The 19865-nt window shown below is 34.6% G+C and overlaps 2 protein-coding genes across 2 annotated transcripts; one reads left to right on the top strand and one right to left on the bottom strand.

Annotated features, from left to right (window-relative positions):
* The first annotated feature begins 567 nt into the window (after positions 1-567).
* LOC114187292 (reactive Intermediate Deaminase A, chloroplastic-like) lies at positions 568-3619 on the top strand. The gene is made up of 6 exons (XM_028075504.1): positions 568-878; positions 1198-1313; positions 1433-1477; positions 2707-2780; positions 2867-2916; positions 3277-3619. The coding sequence occupies exons 1-6, from the start codon at positions 695-697 to the stop codon at positions 3369-3371; spliced, it is 564 nt and encodes a 187-aa protein (XP_027931305.1). The 5' UTR covers positions 568-694; the 3' UTR covers positions 3372-3619.
* A 1638-nt stretch (positions 3620-5257) lies between these two features.
* Positions 5258-19592, bottom strand: LOC114186667. The gene is made up of 13 exons (XM_028074644.1): positions 18384-19592; positions 17165-17900; positions 15545-16040; positions 15104-15255; positions 11726-15019; positions 11405-11617; positions 9832-10035; positions 9529-9732; positions 8474-8632; positions 6971-7321; positions 5983-6415; positions 5749-5845; positions 5258-5610 (listed from the first exon to the last, which is right to left on the bottom strand). The coding sequence occupies exons 1-13, from the start codon at positions 19478-19480 to the stop codon at positions 5409-5411; spliced, it is 7638 nt and encodes a 2545-aa protein (XP_027930445.1). The 5' UTR covers positions 19481-19592; the 3' UTR covers positions 5258-5408.
* Between the last annotated feature and the right edge of the window lie 273 nt (positions 19593-19865).

Below are 19865 nucleotides of genomic sequence, written 5' to 3'. Positions count from 1 at the left end.
GAGTAGTTAGTCCAAGTGATAATAAATTTAGTTTATCTAAAGTATTCAAATGAAAATACATTATTGAAAGAGACCATTATATTAAAAATGATTAGGTAGACTCTTAGATGAAAACTAATTATTGATAAATGACCAATTTGATCATTAAAATATGTAAAATAATAGGAATTTACTTTTTTTAAAGAGTGAAAATCTGATTTAATTTCTAAATATATAAAAAAATTCAAATTGGTTTATAATATCATAAATTTACAAAGAAATAGTCCATAACTTACTCATAAATTGGTCCTTAAATTTATATTTTGATGACACGTTAGTGTCGTAAAACTTAGTAATAAGATCTAATTATAAAACTTTTTACATATTCAAAGACTAAAATAATTATTTCAGTTTTTTGAAAGATTAAATTATCAACATTTCACACCTTTAAAGACCAAATTATTGATTTACTGAATTAATAAAACTTAGTGAAAAAGCACAATAAAACAAGAAAAAAAAATATTGGTAGTAGTTATGTGTGAGAGAATGGAGAAAATGTGAGAATAAGAAGCTTCCTCCATGAGAGAATCTACACAGTTAAGGGTAATTTCGGAAAACTGAAAAAACATTGCAAGTGTTAATTGCAGAGCACAACGTTTGTCCCAGAATTTTATAATTTCACAGTCACTCCAGTGCGTGTGTCTCTGAGAGAGAGATGGCATCGTTTTACGCCGCAAGGACTTTCCACATTCCGGCAATGAACGGCGGCGTTTTTTTCCGGCGAGCATCGTGGGCCGCCGGAATTGGCGGAGCCACGGTGGCCGGTGTCTCACTATTGCGTTCGTGTTCGTCTAAGCGCTCTCTGCCATTCGCGTGCAGGAGTATCTCTAATGATTCCCGTAAAATCCGATCGTTTTCTTGTCGTTGTTTTTTTCGAATTTTATTTATTTGTGCAGAATTTTTTTGTTTTAATTTTATGCATGATTAAGTGTTCTATTTAGTTGCATTGCTTTTGTTTGTGGAAAGTTTTAGAGTATGCAAATTGTTCCTAAAATTGTTGTTTTGACTTTTGACTAGAACTTCTTGACTATGATGTAATGTGTAAAAGAAATCTAAAATTTACATGTAATGAAAGTGAAATCATGAGAAGGAATTTGTATTGTTATTTTTATCTTTGATGAAATCTTGAGCTGTCAATAACTTTCTCATTGATTGCAGGAATAAAGGAAGCTGTTCAGACTGAAAAGGCCCCAGCGGCATTGGGACCATATTCTCAAGCAATCAAAGCCAACAACCTTCTGTTTGTGTCGGGTGTTCTTGGCCTTGTTCCCGAGGTTTGAAATCATCCACTGAAGTTCACTCTTCAATTTAATTTTTCTCTACATATGTGTTCAGTTGTGTAGTTGCATGCTAAATGTTGGACTGATGATACATGTTTTGCTCTCTAATACAGACTGGAAAGTTCATCTCTGATGATGTTGAAGATCAGACAGAGCAGGTACATTAAGATAACTATGAACATGCAGCCTTTCATTTTTTGATAAGGAAAATTTTCTTAGTATTTGTAATTTGTCACTTTTTCTCATGGATTTGAGCTTATGGGGTTTCAATAATCATTTCTAAGAAGTTGTGCTTGAGATATGATTTAATTGGATGGATGACTTCACTCCTAATTGTTGAGTAATTTTCATGGCATCAGATGATTCACAATAGTTGAAGTGGGAATCTTCCCTCTCCACTTATTTGGAAATACTGAATGATTTAGAATAGTCACTTGGTTGAATGTGTATGAAGCTGAATTAACTTTTTCTAGTTTTGAAATAACTTTGAATTGGTTAAGATATGCCAGTGTAACTAACATGATACCGTAATCATTTAAAAAAAAAAAACAGATTTTTCTTAAGGGAACTTAGCTTTTGTAAGAGCTTCCTTTCGAAATTTCCAATAGATTGATTGTTGGAACGATCACTATTATCAGTATATTTCACTGATAAAGAAAGGTGTAGAGGGTCACACTCTAATACTTTTTTATAAATGAAGAATTTAATTGGGACAAAGGTAGGGTAAAAAAGAACTATAAGAAATAATCAGTAGAATTGAAAGAAAGTGAACAGCACTAGTACTTCTTTATAGACTTATCATCTTGGTCAGGTCTTAGCATAGTAGAACTTGTACAAGTCCTAAACCATTAAGACCGCTAAAAGCATAGGACTCTGATTGGGACAACTCCTACGTAAACAAGGTAGAATGTATTATTGAGTAAGCAAGAAAAAAAAATGCTCCAAGCCAAGGTAAACACCATCAAACAATCCGAAAATGAAAATGGGAACTTAGCCCCTCCTCCAAGAAATGTAGAATCAGCCACTAAAGTAGATCATTGGGCTTACCAGTCCCCCACTTGTTACTAACCAAATCAAGAACCTACCAGACTCCCAAAATCAATAATTATCACAAGAATGCAAATATTTTACCATTGTTAATGCTAAGTACATTACTTAATCTTCACACTGTATCTTTCTGCATAAGTGGGAAACTGCTATACACGCAATTTTTGTTACTTACATTCTTTAAATGTCATAAAATCATTGTCTGATATATGCATTTAAGTTTGTCTCATTTTAAAAGTAACACAGGCCAGCAATGTTGTTCCGATGTGGCATTGCTGTGAAAGTACACTGCTGAGACAGATATTGTCACTGACATTTGTAAAATAATTACACATTTCAGCTTCTCAAAAATATGGGGGAGATACTAAAATCAGGGGGTGCTGGCTACTCATCAGTTGTTAAGACGACAATATTGTATGAATTATTTGCTCTTCCTTACTTTGAATTGTATTCAATGCTGCTGGCAAGACAGCTATATTTATACCACTTATTTCCTCCAGGTTAGCTGATTTGAAGGACTTCAAGAAAGTTAATGAGATCTATGCTAAATGTGAGTTCTATGCTAGTGATTCTGGTGTTGCCTTACCAGGACCACCATTCTAAACTTTTGCTTTTCAATTGTTATCTCTTTTTGATAACAGTAATTACCCATTTGTTTAATATTGCAGTATATTAAACCCCTGTGCAAATCAAGTGCTAAATGTGCTATACTATACTTTACCAATGAAATTCACTTCTGATGATAAATCACATTGTGCTGTAAAAATTAATCTATTTTCAGGCAAATTGAATATGTTTAGTCCTATGTGGAATAGATAAGATAAGGCTTTACTATTTTTTCTGCAATTTTACTTTCTAATCCCTGCTAGTTCTGGTGTAAATAATGATTTTATGGTTAAAATGTTTTCAGACTTCCCTTCACCTGCTCCAGCTCGATCAACCTATCAAGTTGCTGCCTTGCCAATGGATGCCAAGATTGAAGTTGAGTGCATTGCAGCACTTTGAGCACCACTTCATATGATTCTTCAACAAACTTAGGTAAATAATACATGAGGGGGACATAGTCATGCATGATTTTTTACTTGGTTTGTACCATGTTGGATGATGATGCTCATGTCCTTGTAATCAGTCCAGAAAACCCACTGGAAATGCCTCTGTAATTCTCATATTCTTAGTTTTCTGTCATGTTACTTTATCATGGGACCATGTTTGGATGTTTACTCTCCAATAAAACCATTTCTACTACATGTTCATTGTAACTTCTCTTGTTGCCCATTAATAGTTTCCTTCCACAACTAGTATGAAGACAAAAAAAAAAAAAAGAGGCCGAACTTAAAGTGAGTTATGTCTATGAAGTAATTGAATAGAGTTGGATGCAACACATGATGCAATTGCTAGAAATAGACAAATCAGGTCTATTCACCTGACCTAAAGTGACTTAAATGTGTTCACTCTTTGTTCAATCTAATTGATTCACTTTCTAGAAATGAGCAAGTCATGTGCAGTCCACGTATTCATACTCACATGGAGGATTTGTTACTTCATCATGCAAATTTATTGACCTAAAACTCGTACTGATTTCAATGTTTTTTTTTCATCAATTTGTCCTTACCTTACTCCATAACAAGAAAAAAAAAAGGGCAAAGTAATATTATGTTGATTGTTTTTTCTAAATTAAAGTTATCTTCTTTTGGAAGTAAAAAGAATAAATAAATTAATGGTTAATTAAGTTTTAAGTATTACATAAATTTTAGTCTAAGTATGTGATAATGATAAGTATGTGATTGTTTGATATTTGTTTTCAATGGAAGACGTCACATTTTTTTTCATTTTATCTTCTTCAACTCGTCAATCAACTTAGTTATTTTTTCTCTAATTTTTTCTAATTGCAATTAAATTGTTTTTTTCTCTCTCCAAGGGCAAGATTGAAGATATTAGAGAGAAAAGACACAAGCTTATCAATAAGTTGAAGAAGGCATATTGACAAAAGTGATAATTATGTTATCATGTTGACATAAAAACCAAAGAGAAAATATTTAAATAAAATTAAAAGGTATTTTAAATAGTCAATAAATACAATAGGAAATCATAAGATATTAAATAAAAATACACTAATTGTAATTTATAATATGCTTAAAAGTTAATTAAGTCAGCAAGTCATAAATAAAGCTTCATAAAACGATTCCGTCACATTAAACTTACATTTATCCATTTGTTTCATTTCTTTTTTCATCCTCATTCATGTAAAAAAGAATACTATGATATATATTTTGAAAAGGCACAAAAAGAATAATATAACATGGAAGATATAATGGTATATATTGTATTAAAGATATAACTAATCACTTTTATATAATCACTTGAAAATATCGTCATTGTTTTTTATATATTAACCATCCAAGAATGATTTAATAAATTAGTTTATAATGCTGAATTTTTATATTAAAGATAATTATCAATATCCTAGAGTTTATAGCTCTAAATTTTCTCAATAACAACTCTCAATGTATAAAGAGAATTTGTATTTTCTTAACTCCAAACAAAAGCCATGATATCAAACGAAAGAAATTTTAAACTTTTACATATTAAAATTACTTACATTTTAAAATTATTCATCAACATTTATAACAGCAACCATGTTATATTATTTCTTTCCATTGTGCAGCTTAAGTTATTATGATCAATTTAATAAATGGACATTGACGAGTTATAAAAATTACCTCATTCAGAAGTTTAAAATAATTAGTGTATGCAACCTTTATTAATTTAGAATCAAAAAATTGTTTGAAATGAGTATATAAAAAGTGTGAAGCTAACCTTTTAACACTTTAAAATCAATTTTTCATAAGAACCAAGTCAAATATAGCTTGAAACTAAATTTGAAACAAATATCAGACCAAAATTTTAATTTAGCTTGTATGTTACCATCAAATACATATAGCTTGTTACCATTGAAAAAAATTGTATTTTCAAATATATAATTTCCTAAACACTTTCTGTACACTTCCTAATCTACAAAAAGTAAGATAATAACTCAAACTCTCAGTTTCTTAGTAAACTTCTTTCCCATTGGAATAAGCCTGATTTCTCTAAATCTACAGGGGATAAACTAGCCGACTCTAATTTCTTTCCTCCAACAACATTAGATATAATCACTAACAAAGTTAGGCAAGCATGATATTCCTCCATCTTCTGTGAATCACTGAACTCCAGAGAATGATCCTTCCATGGCTGATAAAACGACCTAAACATCAATCAGGTCCCACTATGATTAGTTATGAAGCATACATAAATACTAAGAATCCAATTAAACATGGTTTTCAAAGTAAATAAACATCCGAATTCATTTCAGTACGAGGAATTAGAAGGCCCAGAAAATTACCATCTCCAAGTTGGATTAACTTCAGGAGGACACCGTATCCTTGAACTGTGTGATGATATTAAAGTGTCGTAGTCTTGCAATAAATCAGTTTTGCCAACTATAGAATGAAATAAATAGCATAAATATCTGGCCAGATGCAAGAATGTTGATACAAACATCTAACTAAAATGTCTATTCTGACCTATCACCGTAATTGCAATCAGTAAACTATATTAAATGTATGAAGTACCATACCTGCAAAATCAGAGGCACCAAAAATCAGAAGACAGAGAGCACATACAACTGATGGTAACACTTCATGATTGACACCAAGACGCAGTTGGAGATAGAAGATTGTTGAAGCTAGTAGCTCCTCCGCACCAATATCAATATCATTTCTTTGCCCGGAGGTATTTTCAACATACACTAGTAAAGAGTTCAGGGATTCAAAGTTGTGTGTTTCAGCTAACCCCGAATCCATGCAATAAGATCTTTTACGGAGCTTCCCAATGATTACTGAAGCCGTTAGCCAGCGAAGAAGTGCTGAAACTACAGTGTTCTCTCGAAACTCTTCCCTAAAATCATTTCTGAAGAACTGATACTTATTGAACTCCAGCCTTCGTATAGACTCTGACTTTAAAGCAGTTGTAGTTGCCCAGATAAGAAAGCTTTGAAGTCTTTCCTGATTCTGTAAAAATATGATGGCTATTCATACCGACTCCAAAAAAAAAAGCCAATATAGAGGAAGTATACACTTAATAGGAATTAGAGCTTCAGTCTGATAGATACGATTTCTCCAAGGAATAAACATTTAATATTATAGATTGAGAAAAAAATAATAAAAAAGAAAAATCTAAAACCCACATCAATTAAAAATGCCAAAAATATTTTAAAAATCAACTCCTCCACAGGAACATGATAGACTAGAATAATTTATCGATGCAGGTGTAATAAAAAAAAAATCTTATCATATAACACTTGTACAACTTTAAACACTTTTGAATCATGAAGTGAATTTCACTAATTAATTTCATCTTCATTTCATGATATATAAACAATACACTGTATGAAAATCATTTGCATTGGTGTAGCTAAAGTCTAATTAAAATATAAAACATAACCAATTCAATATTGAATTCATTGTATGCCTTTGAACAAACAATTTTAAAATATACAACTGAGTCATCGATGATCAAGTATTTATAATAAAAAACAAATTAAGGAGGTGGATCAAAGAAAGTACCATAGAGAAAATGGAGACATGAGGGGCATTCATAAGTATGGCTTCAAGAGCAAGCTCCGATTTAATACTTTTTTTGCCTTTATCATAGACATTGCCAGCCTGGTACATCTGATACAAGCCCTCCATTGATAGGGTAGAATGTGGCTGATATAGTTTCCTTTTCTGAGATAATTTCAACGTTGAAGCAACCATTTGTAGAAAAGGATTGACTAGTAATAAAGTTTCATTAGCCAACGTTGCATCATGGAGCAAGAAATTAAATAGATTGGATGAAAGTTCCATGAGCTGATCAAGACCGTGATTTTTCAACCACTTGGAGATTCTTCCAAATGAAATAACATCATTGACAACCTAGAAAATAATAGTTGGACTAAGTGTGAAGTAACAGAAATCTGAGTTAAAAGCAAATTGGTAAAATATATCATTTCCAGTGAAAGGAATACATTATACAGCTTTGAACAATCTTGGTGATAACCTTTATGTTGAGGATAATCCAAGCACATAGGTAGAGAATAACATTCATAGTAGTTAATAGTAAATAGTGGAGCAGATGGGCTACTACCAAAATATGCTATAGCGGTTGCAAGGATTACAACAATTTGATTTATGTACGTATTTTTAAACTATTAAATAATTAAATTGTTGTTTACTTTATTATGTATACAATACATTCATTGATTATCCAAGAAAAATAACAATATATAATATTTTATACATTCATTTATTATTTATAAATTGTTATTACTATTATTTAATTTGTATGTTAACATTACACCTTGGATATTTTAAGAAATATGTAGTTATAGTTTGCTAATTTACTCATTCCAAAAAATAAGTGGGGCCATGTTATAGCACACTCCATACCATTTGCTAACTTAAACACATTTTACTTTTAGGAGTAAGAAAAATACACCTTGAGCATATTTCAAGAAATATGTAGTTATAACTTTGTTTAACATACTTCTTTTAAAAGACAAGTAGGTAAGTTGGAAAATCTCATTACAACCCTCCGCAATAATAGTTATGAGAGGCAGGGCTCTGGCTTGGAAAGGAGAAGTCCAGTCGTTCACCATTCAGAGGTTGGAGGAGTTGCAAATGGTAAGGAATTTGTTTACTAAGACGAAAAAGTGGGGCTTACTTTACCCAGCTGAGATGTATCATTCCACGACTGAACATCAAACCACAATCCCACTTTCCAGCAATATTGAATACAACCTAGCTTGCTAGAGGGTGCTTGACTCATACAACCATGCAATCTTGCAAGTTAGGCAGTGATTTTAACAACACTGCTAGAGGGTCAAACTGCTACTCTTTTATCTTCTTCATCCTATGCTTGATGAACAAGCTTGCTAAAAAAATATGTAGGCTCACAAGTAATAATTTTAGAAAACCGCAACACGTTTGAAAGGAAAATGTTAACAGAAAGCATTAGAGAAACAAAATAAATTGCAGGTCATGATGGGGGGAGGGAGATTACAAACTGCATGAGAATAAAAGGCTTACCTTTAGTGCCACCAACACATGTTTCAAGAAGAGTTTATTGTCATCTCCGCTAAGCCTTTGTCTACTAACTGAGATGAGAGACGAAAACCATGAAAATAAAGAACAGTGTTTCACTAGATGACTGGTAATCTTATCCGATTTAACAGATTTCTTTATCACCTGCAGAGTAAATAAGATAGGCTCACTTTATATTGGTAGAGGACAAGGGAGTAGTCACAGTGAGAATCTCACAAGAAAAATAGCGTATTTCATCATACTCCAAAGCATGAAGTATGAGTTTGGGTAAACAACTTATTAAGCACTATTCAAGAAGCACAAGCACAATTCAGCCCGTGAATGCCCATTTCTTAAAGGAGCAGCACTTAATTGATGCATTTTTCCAAGCTACAGTAAAATCCTCCTTGAAATACATGTCACCACAGCTGTTCAGCTGATACCACAAATTATTCATAATGGATGTGATTCTGGTATACCCCCTCACTTTAATACCTACTAAATTAAAAGGGTGATCATTGGACAAGCTAGACCGTAACCACAGCATTGTGCTAAAATATCACAAGTACTTTAAGGTTCACATTTAATAAACCCGAAAACTTCTTCCTGCCAAATATCAAAGTTTTGTTTGATAATAGAAAGTCGTCCAACTTTTAGACTGCCCAGCTGCTAGATAAACATGTACATCATCTTCAAACTTCAACACGTTTTATGGAAGTTGCATGTGTCCAACTTAATTGGAATGGTATAAAAAATTTTGTAGAAACAGCATCCGAATGTCAACAGAAATATAAGTTTTGAACTTTGACTAATGAATTGAATAACTAAGGATTCAAACCGATACAATTCAACAATTAAAAAATGGCACCTAAGTTGTGATTCGATTCACAATATGACAACCAAGTTAAGAGATGACAACAAGTTGAGTAGAAACACAGCTTTGAGTAATTTTCAGTAATGCATACCACAAAAAGAGTATAAACATACTCTGACACTACCACTTGAAGTACAACTATAGACAGATAGGAAAAGAATAAAACAAATTTTAAGAATGTGCTTACCTCAATAATCAGGTTCTTTGACTCAAAATCAGAAAGAGGAGAGACATAAAAGGTCATCAGGGTCTCAAGGATAGAGTTCCTGATATATATCATGGCATCATCATCAGAGTTCAGCCCCGCACATAATAGCCTGAGGATCCAAGACCTCTCTGCTTTAAAATTGACAGAGGTACTCCAAAAGAAGTTATCAAACATAGGGATAACCTACAAAATTGAAGCAAATGGAACCTAAAACTAAATTACTTTTCAAAGCAAAGCAAAAATTTTCATGTAAAGAAAGAAACTCAACAACTTATGTCGTACCCTCATATTCAACTTAGAAGAGTGTATCAAAAATGTACTTATAGCAGCATAATGATCATTTGTTGGATCTAACAATACACAAGATGCCTCTGCAGCAAATAAAGAAATAACTGACGGGATTCTTTGCCATGGCTCTTCTATACTATTTTGAACAGAATTTAATAGAAGTCGAAGTCCCATTACATCCTTCCTCTTTTGGCATTTCTGTAAGAAATTTTTATTGTTAGTCAGCAATAATCTTTCAACAAGGAATATATGCATATATACAAAAGAAAAAACAGAAAAGCAATCTAAAACTTGAATTCCATAGAAGCCTGTTTAATAATGTTGTATTCTCCAATAGAGTATCACGAAGAAAGCACTGAAGGTACGGATCAGCCCCTGGAAAATGCCCAAGCCCAATAATACAACAAACATTCATTTTGGCCCTGGTTTCCCGAAGGCCAGGGATTCTAGGCAATGGTTTAGAGGCTTCCACAAGCTTACTTATAGTTCAAGATTTTCTAGCTAGATTAACTTTCACAACATGCTTTTTTGGACAAATTAATCGAAACAGCAAAATTGCCTAATTTTTTTTTCCATTGATCCTACAGTGTTGGGTGTGGATATAAGTGACTCTTTAATGACTCTTTAATGAATCTAGGATAGGCAGGCCCGGATGTCATCTTATCATTTTTTGTGGGCACAACTCAACCTCATGAAACCTGTTTCTAGTTATAGGATTGTCTTCCACTTATATATAACAATTTAGTCATATTTTTAGACAATGTAGGTTTTGCAATACTCCTCCGTATCAGGATAGATATCTCAAGCATTAGGTTTACAAGATTTGAAATCTATTAGTAGTCCAATAATGCCTAGATGGCAAGTGACATGATAAACCTAACAAAACTGCTAGAATAAGCTTTGATATTATCTTAGAATTTGAGTTCTAGACCTAATTCAATCTTTTGTAGAATGAAGGTTGTTCCTCCCTGATATACTATATTTTGGTCATATTTCTAATTGATATAGGATTTCCACCACTTTCCATATCAGTAATAAAGTTTTCCCACTATGCATGGGCAAAACAACAAAGAGACACTATAAACATTACCCATTCCCAAAGCACATGTAAGAGAACAAAACACCTTTTATCTAATCAACTGATTAAATACAGTAATACACTGAAGAATTCACCCAAAATACACTGACATATCAAGCATCCTTGCCAAAAACATTTCAAATGAATCGTGAGAAATTGCCTCATGGGAACTGAACAGTTAACATACAAAACATGGTTGTAGACAAAAGAACTTGTCAAAAACGGATCAAATATTTCACATCATTCTTCTAGCCAAAATATTTGAAATGGATAATGACAAACTGAAGGGAAATGAACAGTTATCATACATATTTTCACAAATCCAGATTAGATGATTCCATAAAAAAGTAGCTCTCCATATGGAAGTTAAGTATTAATAATATACAAAAAAAAGTAGAGTTTGAAGAGAATGTAGAAAAAAAATCTCACATTGCCAAAATTAAATTTTATGAGATAAAATAAGCAGAAACTGATAAACCTGTTACCAACCTCCAATGCATTCTTAAATTTATCAAGAGTGCCATAAGCTAATCTTCTTATTCCGTTGTCCCGGGAAGACATGCTAACAAATGCTATTGCGAGCAACCCTGACCCAGCAAACTCCACAGGCTCTATATAAGCCTTTGAGAGACTATAAATTGAAAATCGCAATATAAATGCAGGATCATAACGTTCTCTATCTTCAACATGAGAATAATGTACCTGTATAGGATTTAATGAAGTTAGTAAACATAATGAGATATAAACAAGGACAGGTACAAAACTAAAAACAGGAAACACAGATTCAGGCAGGCAAAAACATGCTTAAACCTTTTTCCTGATAGTATCTGGTTCAATCTTATTTGCAGATGGTGGCTCATCGGAGATACTTCTATCAAAGGGAAAATAGAGAACAGTTGACACACATATGTCAGGGTCAATTGGAAAGTTGTCTCCGTGATGGCCTTTGTACCACTCTTCAATTGTTTCTGAATCTAACTTGACATTCTGAGACAACAGGCAACTCATAGACTCAATTTGTTGCATAAGATTGGATATCTCTAAATCAATCCAGCTGACTGTTGCACCATAAGAATGACGAAGCAGTGCATGCAGTTCTTTTAAATTTATGTTAATATCATTTCCATAATCTGAATCAGTTTGGCGGGCCTTTATCCATAGGAGTATCCGTAGCATTCTAACAATTTCTAATGGTCCACTTGAAAGCACAGTTGTTGGCCCTGTCTGTTTCACGTCACTTTCACAATAGTCAAGAGAACGAATCACAAGACACTTAAGAATGCTGGATACAGGCTTCAAAAAGGATCCTGCTGGTTTGTGCACAGAATGGAGAGTATGGGCAAACTGAGAATGTGCAAGCAACAACTGAAGATATAAATCAAATGATAGCCTCCCCTCATTAAGCTGTGATAATATAACCCGGAGAGTTTTCACTGTTGTAAAATCACCAAACCTATAGAGAAGAGCAGATCTGATTAATTGCTCAAGGAAGGAAATAGATGGCAACTGAATAAGATCATTTTCCATTTTCCCAACCAATTCCAGAATAATATTCAACAAAAACTCTTCCATGAGATTATATAGCAATGAAATATTTGTGCCTTTTGCAGTTTTAGATTGATCAGAGGCTAGAGAAAATTTCTTCACAATAAACTGCCAAATGTCCACCAAAGTATTTATAAAATGCATCCTAGACTTTCCCATTTTGCTTTGCATTTTCACTGAAACATCTTTCATACCTGCTTCTTCATGAAACAATAATATTTTACAAAGTGATATCTTTGCAACAACACGATTGATGATATTCAAAGACTGGCGTGGAGAATAATTATCAATAACTTGACTCTCACAGTCAATCAGGTTATCGTGCGAAGCAAGTTTTGGGCAAATGGATTTAAATAACTTTAATCTCTTTTTCAATTTTATTGAATCCCCATTAAGAGCAAAGTGATACTGCAACATATGAATTGATTTCCCAAGAAGACTGTGATCAATACGACAGAGAAGTTCTTGAACAGATGATGGAAAGAATTCCCCGTATTCTTCCTCAAATATATCTTTAGACGAAAAGCTCCTCCATTGACTGAAACCTTTCAAGAGAATTTTTGAATAAAAATAAGGTATAGGTCCGCAATCTTTGAGATTCTGCACCCCGTGTCTCTTGGAAATCAAGCTCAAGTATGACAAAGAGGCCGGTAGAAGTAGTATATACTGATCTTCCGAAATAGTAAGATCAGAGATATGTTCCATCCCACCGATATCATTATGTAAACTTCTATTCACTATACCAAAAAATGAATGCCCAAAGACCAACGAATGCAGGGAACTCAATTCAGTAAGAATACGCAAAAATATAGCTTTCTTAGCATTTGTCTTGTAAATGTAATGGGAAAGACTTTTCAATGGAGTAACCATTATAATTTTCCACATGATCAACAGCAGAGGATGAAAAGTTTCTTGCTGCATATGTTTCTGCGTATACAAGGCATTGATAGCTTCAAGCAAGCATCTATCAGCACTATCCACTTCAAAACATAGAGAAAAATCCACAACCTTGATGTAAATCTGCTCAAAAATATCAGTTTTCATACTCTTTACATCCATCCCCCAAAACAAATCATAAGGTGCCCTGTTTTCAGATGACTGTTGAAAATAAATGGATAAAGCACTGAAAGCATCAGCAGATAAGGAACATCCAACAGATAACAGAGATTTCTTAATTGGTAAATCATTCACTTCAACTCTACTGAACATCCAATCCACTAATTCAAGAAGCTCAAAAGGTGATAAAAACCTATGCAAAGTATGTAAAGTACATAATATTGGAAGGAGAGGCATCACATCTTCAGTACGAATGCAAAACTCAAATTTATCTCTGACATCCAAAAATAGCTTTTGTTGAAAGCCTTTAAATTCCTTCACAAATAAACTACCAACATCTTCAGCTGTAGACGCCGAAAGGTGGAAACCAAATAAAGACCACATGTGATCAAGAGTCATTGATAATATCTTTAGAATTGGATTACCAAATTTGTGAAAACCCTCATCAGATACTACATTAAGCATATTGAAATCGTCCTCTACATTTCCATTTGCAATGTTCTGATAACTTCCCATCGAAAGAGATAATGACATCAAAACACAGGGATGGAAAAAAATGGTTTTAATCACTTCTTTAATGTTATATCTTGAACAAAAAAAATTGTTCATAGAGCAGTCAGAACAACTCTCTGGGACCAACAATTGCGCTAACAAGCTCCCTACAAGCTTAACACACACAGTCAGAAGTTGTTCAATTTCAGCAATTGGGTTAACTTTGTAACATAACTGAATCCGATGAGTCCAGAACAGCAGGAGTTGCAGATTGGGAAGGAGCAAGCAATCACTTATGGATGCAGATAATTTATGCAGTAACAGCTCTTGTATTTTAGATAGCTTTGATATGTAAGGACCACTCATACACATCATTGCAGGAAATACCACATGGAAAGGTGCCTGTCTCAGAAAGATACTAAATGTAACAGCATCAGCTTCAGAAGCATCTAAAAGTTGGCTACAAGTCAGAGACTCTGGATACAATCTATGATCAGAATTCCCAACAGGAGAAGCATTTTGACTGCCAATACCAAGATTTGACATGGCCATATCCAAACCAGCATAAAACATTGCAGGCCACAACTTTGTAGCATGGTGAAGAACACTATAATCCAGAAAAAGTACAGACAATAAGTGGGAAAAAGGAACTCCAACCAAGTCACGTGGAATGACCACTTGCAATGGCATATTTGTCAACATTTTACCCCCATCTTCCAATATAATGGAGGATATGAAAGATATCGTTGTTTCAGTAACTGCATGACTAGACCCACAATTCAACAATCTACTTACACTACCAAGCGCACTTCCCAGAGAACTATCAGGAAGGACAGATTCTTCATTGTTAGAGAAGATGCAATAATTCCGATGGTGTAATATGCTCTCCACAAAGTCCAATAAATCCTTCAGTGGCTTCCACTGGGGAAAGACTTCACCACATTCATAACTGCCACCAAGTCTCTCTGTCAAGTCTGCATGAACTAAAGCAGATAACAATTCAGGGTTGACCTATCAGAAACAAAGATCTAACATTAGATGTGCACAAACTGCAAACTAAAAGTAAGCAAAATTGTCAAATGATGAATCATGTACCTGCGTTTGCAAGAGATACTTGACTGTACTGCAAGTGTATAATAATACCACTGATTTTTTAGGCACAGAGCAGGATCCTGATTTAGGTCGGATCACCTTTAGACACTTCTCCAGCACACATACGACAAAAGGGCTAAAATGAGGTGATAAATCTGAAACGAAACCACAAAATCAGCAATCAAGAGCCAAAACAATTTTGGCAACATCAGATGCTAACATTTCTGAAGAAATGACAAAAAAACTAGCAGATATTGTGACCATAGAAAATGATAATATGCATATTTCTATCTCTATAGAAAGATAATGATCCTATGAATTTACAGAACCAGATCAAAAACTTATGCAGTACAACAAAAAGGAAAAGAAGCAGCATATGATATACACGATTTTAGAGTTAACTGTATACAAAGAAGTAAAATATGAGAATATAGAACTGATCACCTGTACTGCCTTCCAAAATATGGGCATGACTCTGAAGAATTTTCCAATATTTAACTAAATTATTCCCAAGCGTAGAAACAGCATCACACAAGAATGATATTACAAACAAAGTAAAACTCTGTAATGCATCAGCCTCCAACATTTTGACAGGGGGTTTCTTTGCATTATAACCTGGTAAAAATAAAAACCATCCTTCTATCTCGTGAAGGTTCCCATCAAAACCGCCAGTACTGAACATAGCTGCCAAGGCCAGTCTATACGCCAAATCCCTTGTTTCATTGTATGGTGAAAACATTAACAATTTAATGAATGGTTGTAGGTATCTGTACAACATGGGTGGTGTTCTTATAGGAATTTCATTGTCAGGACACCATTCAATGTATTCCGCAATCAAGGACAACACTGAGACCTGCAGGTGCCTTGTTAGTTCCAACGGACTTTTAAGAAGACTCTTGAAAGTTTCGAAAGAACTATCCAAAGTGAAAGGCAAAGAGCGCTGCAGAGGAAAAACGGAAAAGGAATATAAGATGACATCATGTATAATTGAATAACTAAGAAAAAATATAAATTTATATAAAAAGAAAGTAACAATCACACCAGATTTCCTTTCCTTCATTAGGATACTGAAACAGTAGGCTGACCCATTAATTAGGGAGGCATTCATAGATGCAACAAGTACATTTCACACATAAGTATGAAGTTTTATTTTAAATTTAGTTTACATTCAACTGTTCTGCCACATGTTCATAATCTGACTACTCTAGAGTAAAGCATTTGGTGCTTAATAGAATTTTCCCATAAAAAAGACAATGAAACTGAGATACTTCTAAAATTACAAAAATTATAGTTGTAGAGCATACTCAATCTCAAAAATATAATTCTATCAACAGTTAATGTCAAGTGAAAAAGGAATAACCAAAAAGGTAAACCACTAAAGTCCAAGTCATACCTAGTTTAAGCACTAAATTTATAATTACACTTGATTTCGTACAAATCAAATTAATCAATGCCAAGAAAAAAGCTAGAAACGCACTCGCTATTAGCTCTAATTTAGGAGTTTAACCCTAGTAAAACAAATCACAGGCATCCAAGAGTATGCTAAAATGCCACACACTTAACGACACACCGTTATAAGATATCATTGTTCCTAGAATAAATGAAAAGATTGAGGCATGTGTCAAGAGTCATTACAGCTCTATCGATTAAATTGGTAGGGAAAAGTGTCATTACAGCTCTAAGGTATTGAATGAGATATATCAAGCAATGATATATCTCATTGAAGCAATTGAGTTCCCAGTGCACAGAGAAAAATTCGTTAAAAGCCTTAAAAATCAAAGAAACTAGAGGATCAGGCCATCATCAAAACTCAAAAATATAAGTTATTGTTTAAAATATCCTTAATTTAGTAAATGAAACAACATAGTACTCCAAACACCAACAGAATATCAAAATGCTAAACAGAAAATTGTCTAAAGAAACTACGTAATTATATAATTCAGTAGAAGTATTTAAATCTGCCTTTAATTTTGGTTTGATCATGAGCTATTTTTCTGTTTACTTAACAGCATTAGTGACACCCAATGGCTTGAATAAAATAAGATTATAAAAAAATGAACATACACGATAATATCTGATAGCATCAAGAAGTTTAGACAGTAGGTACGAGTCCACGTCTGTCCATGAGCTAATATCTATGGAATGGAGGTCCACACCCCAAATTTCCCCTATGATATTCATGAGATCCACTTCATCGTCCAATGTATCTGCTCTTACTCCAATATCAATTGTTTCACTGTTGTCAGTCAAATCAATATCAGGAGTAGAACTTAGACCAGCAACAACTATATCTATATCACCACTCTCTGAAGTGTCCAGTTTTAACTTTTTTCTCTTACTGCTGTTATGTTCATCATGGCATGCATCCCTCTTCAAAGTTGAGTTACAGGCTTCAGAACTGGCATCTAAAGAGGAAAGTAGGTTTAATAAAACCTGCAGATCAGGAAGAAAAGCCTGAACATAATTCTGAATTTCATCCTTGATAAACATCACATGCTGCAAGAATGGATTGCTGGAACTAGAATTATGATTCAAACCACCAAAAAGAGAGTCCAAAAATTTCAGTAACTCCAGAAGAAGCCTTAGAGTACCATGCCTCACATAAGGTTCGGTGTGAGGCAATCCCTTATTAAACACAGGCCTGCTGAATGGACGAGGAAACAGGCACTTCACAATACTATGTAAATCCATATTATCTAACAACAGCCTGGGACCATTTGATTGAAAATTTGTAATTTCCTTAGAAATGCCCTTACCAACCAACGAAACCAATTGAGCTGCCACAGATATTGCAGGAATCCTGAAAAATATATCAGTCAACATCAGTAAACAGGGTATAAATAAAAAAAAATGAAAAATTAACATGTACATATCAAAAAATAGCTACCAACACCATTTTCCAACTCTCTTCTAAATACACTATCATTGGCCAAATTCTAATACTAGCCGATAGGATTAATTATTAGAAATCACAAACCACCACACATACTTGGTCCAACCAATCTCTACGTGAAACACTTAATTTATGGAAAATGATGAACAACACTGAATAACGTATTGTGTGGAGATTGATTGAGACCGTTATAGTCCCACACCATGTAATAATTTCAGATACCAAACGGTTGGCTAATTCGTTTTCAGTCTTCATCTAATATTTTGGGAGACTATTTAACTCAATTATTGTATTGCTATCATGGTAACATTACTCATAATCATGCACATAAACATAACAAATAACAACAACAACAACAACAACAACAAAATTCAGGTAAACAATTCTAACCATGAAGAAGACTTGAAATTTTCAATGTTGTAAGGAAACTCCTTCAAATACAACAAACCAAAAGAACCCTTGGCCTCAACAATAGCCAAAAGCAAGTCGCTATGATGTTGAACCTCCGTCACCCGCAGCTTCTTCATGAGGTCCAAGACCCTCTTAGTATTGCCCCTCAACCGCATTTTCGAATCCGGCATTAAACCATTACACGGATCAGTACAAACCCTAACAAGCACCCCAAACGCAACCTCAGCAGCATCGCCACCACTCTCCCTTCCACAAACCTCAACCAACTGCTCCAACGTGGCACTCCCAAACAACACACTCCGAAGCCCCGGAGGGACCAACGACTCCACAACGAGAACCCTATCTCTCAACACCGTTAACACAAACACTACAGTCTCATCATCATCGCTTCCCAACCCTCTCAGAACGCCAGAATACATCTCTCTCTGCTGCAAAATCCACCGCAACAGCCCCGGCTTCCCGACCTCCAAAAACGACATTGCGAATCCAACAAACGACTTCCGCAGCAACCCTACCCTCGCCTCCGGTTTCTTCCTCCGATGCTCGGACGCGATCCTCCCGAACTCCGGCAGCTTAAAATCGAAGCTCTTCGAGACCTCCGACGCCAAGCTCGCGCCACGCCGCACAATCGACGCCAGGAGCAATAGCGCCGCCTTCTGCCGGCGCCACTCCTTGCTGTTCACCTCCTTGTGGATATCACTCAACCGTTCCGCAATCAATATCCGTGCAAATTTATCCAAGTCCTTGCTCACGCTCACACTCTCCGCCACGCTAGGGTTGTACTTACCTTCACTGTGGTTGAAAATCGCGGAGATTAGGTCGAACACATAGTTCATGCCTTGCTTTCCTTCGCGAAGCTTCCACGCCTCGAGAAGCTCAGAGCACTTCGGGGACCCATGCACGTACTCTCGAAGTACGTCACCGCCGTTCTCAGACTTCAGAAGCTTCGCAAACTCTTTTGCGCCGTCGGAGCATAGCTTTATCTCAAGCGAGGTGATTCGGTGAAGCAGTTCCTTTAGTTTCGCTTCGTGGCTAACCTTGGCCTGGAATGTCAGAACCCCAGCAGGTTCCGCCATAGACGCGGCGGCGGAGGACGGCGGAATGATGGATGTTAGAGCGCCACTTCGCACCCGCCACTCCAACGTCTAGTGTTGTTTACTCTGACCGTTTTGCGCTGAAACATACAGGGACGTAGGTTAAACCCTGGCATAAACGACGCCGGTTCACCTTGTCATTTAAATGCAGCTTAATAAAACGGGAAAAATTATTAACAAAATCGGAAATTAAAAAAATCAAAGTTTTTATTAAAGTGAATTTTGCATTTAATTATAAAAATATGTTAGATTCAATTCAATCCAGATTAATACACGTGGACATATTTAAAATGTGTACTTATGTTTTTGTTTTTATAGATATATGAAATTATAGCATAACATGTATTTATTTTTTATAAATATACTT

The sequence above is a fragment of the Vigna unguiculata genome, chromosome 6, assembly GCF_004118075.2.
Source record: "Vigna unguiculata cultivar IT97K-499-35 chromosome 6, ASM411807v1, whole genome shotgun sequence".
Classification (NCBI taxonomy): domain Eukaryota; kingdom Viridiplantae; phylum Streptophyta; class Magnoliopsida; order Fabales; family Fabaceae; genus Vigna; species Vigna unguiculata.
The sequence above is the reverse complement of the archived record's forward strand: the minus strand, read 5'-3'. Positions and strand labels throughout refer to the sequence as shown.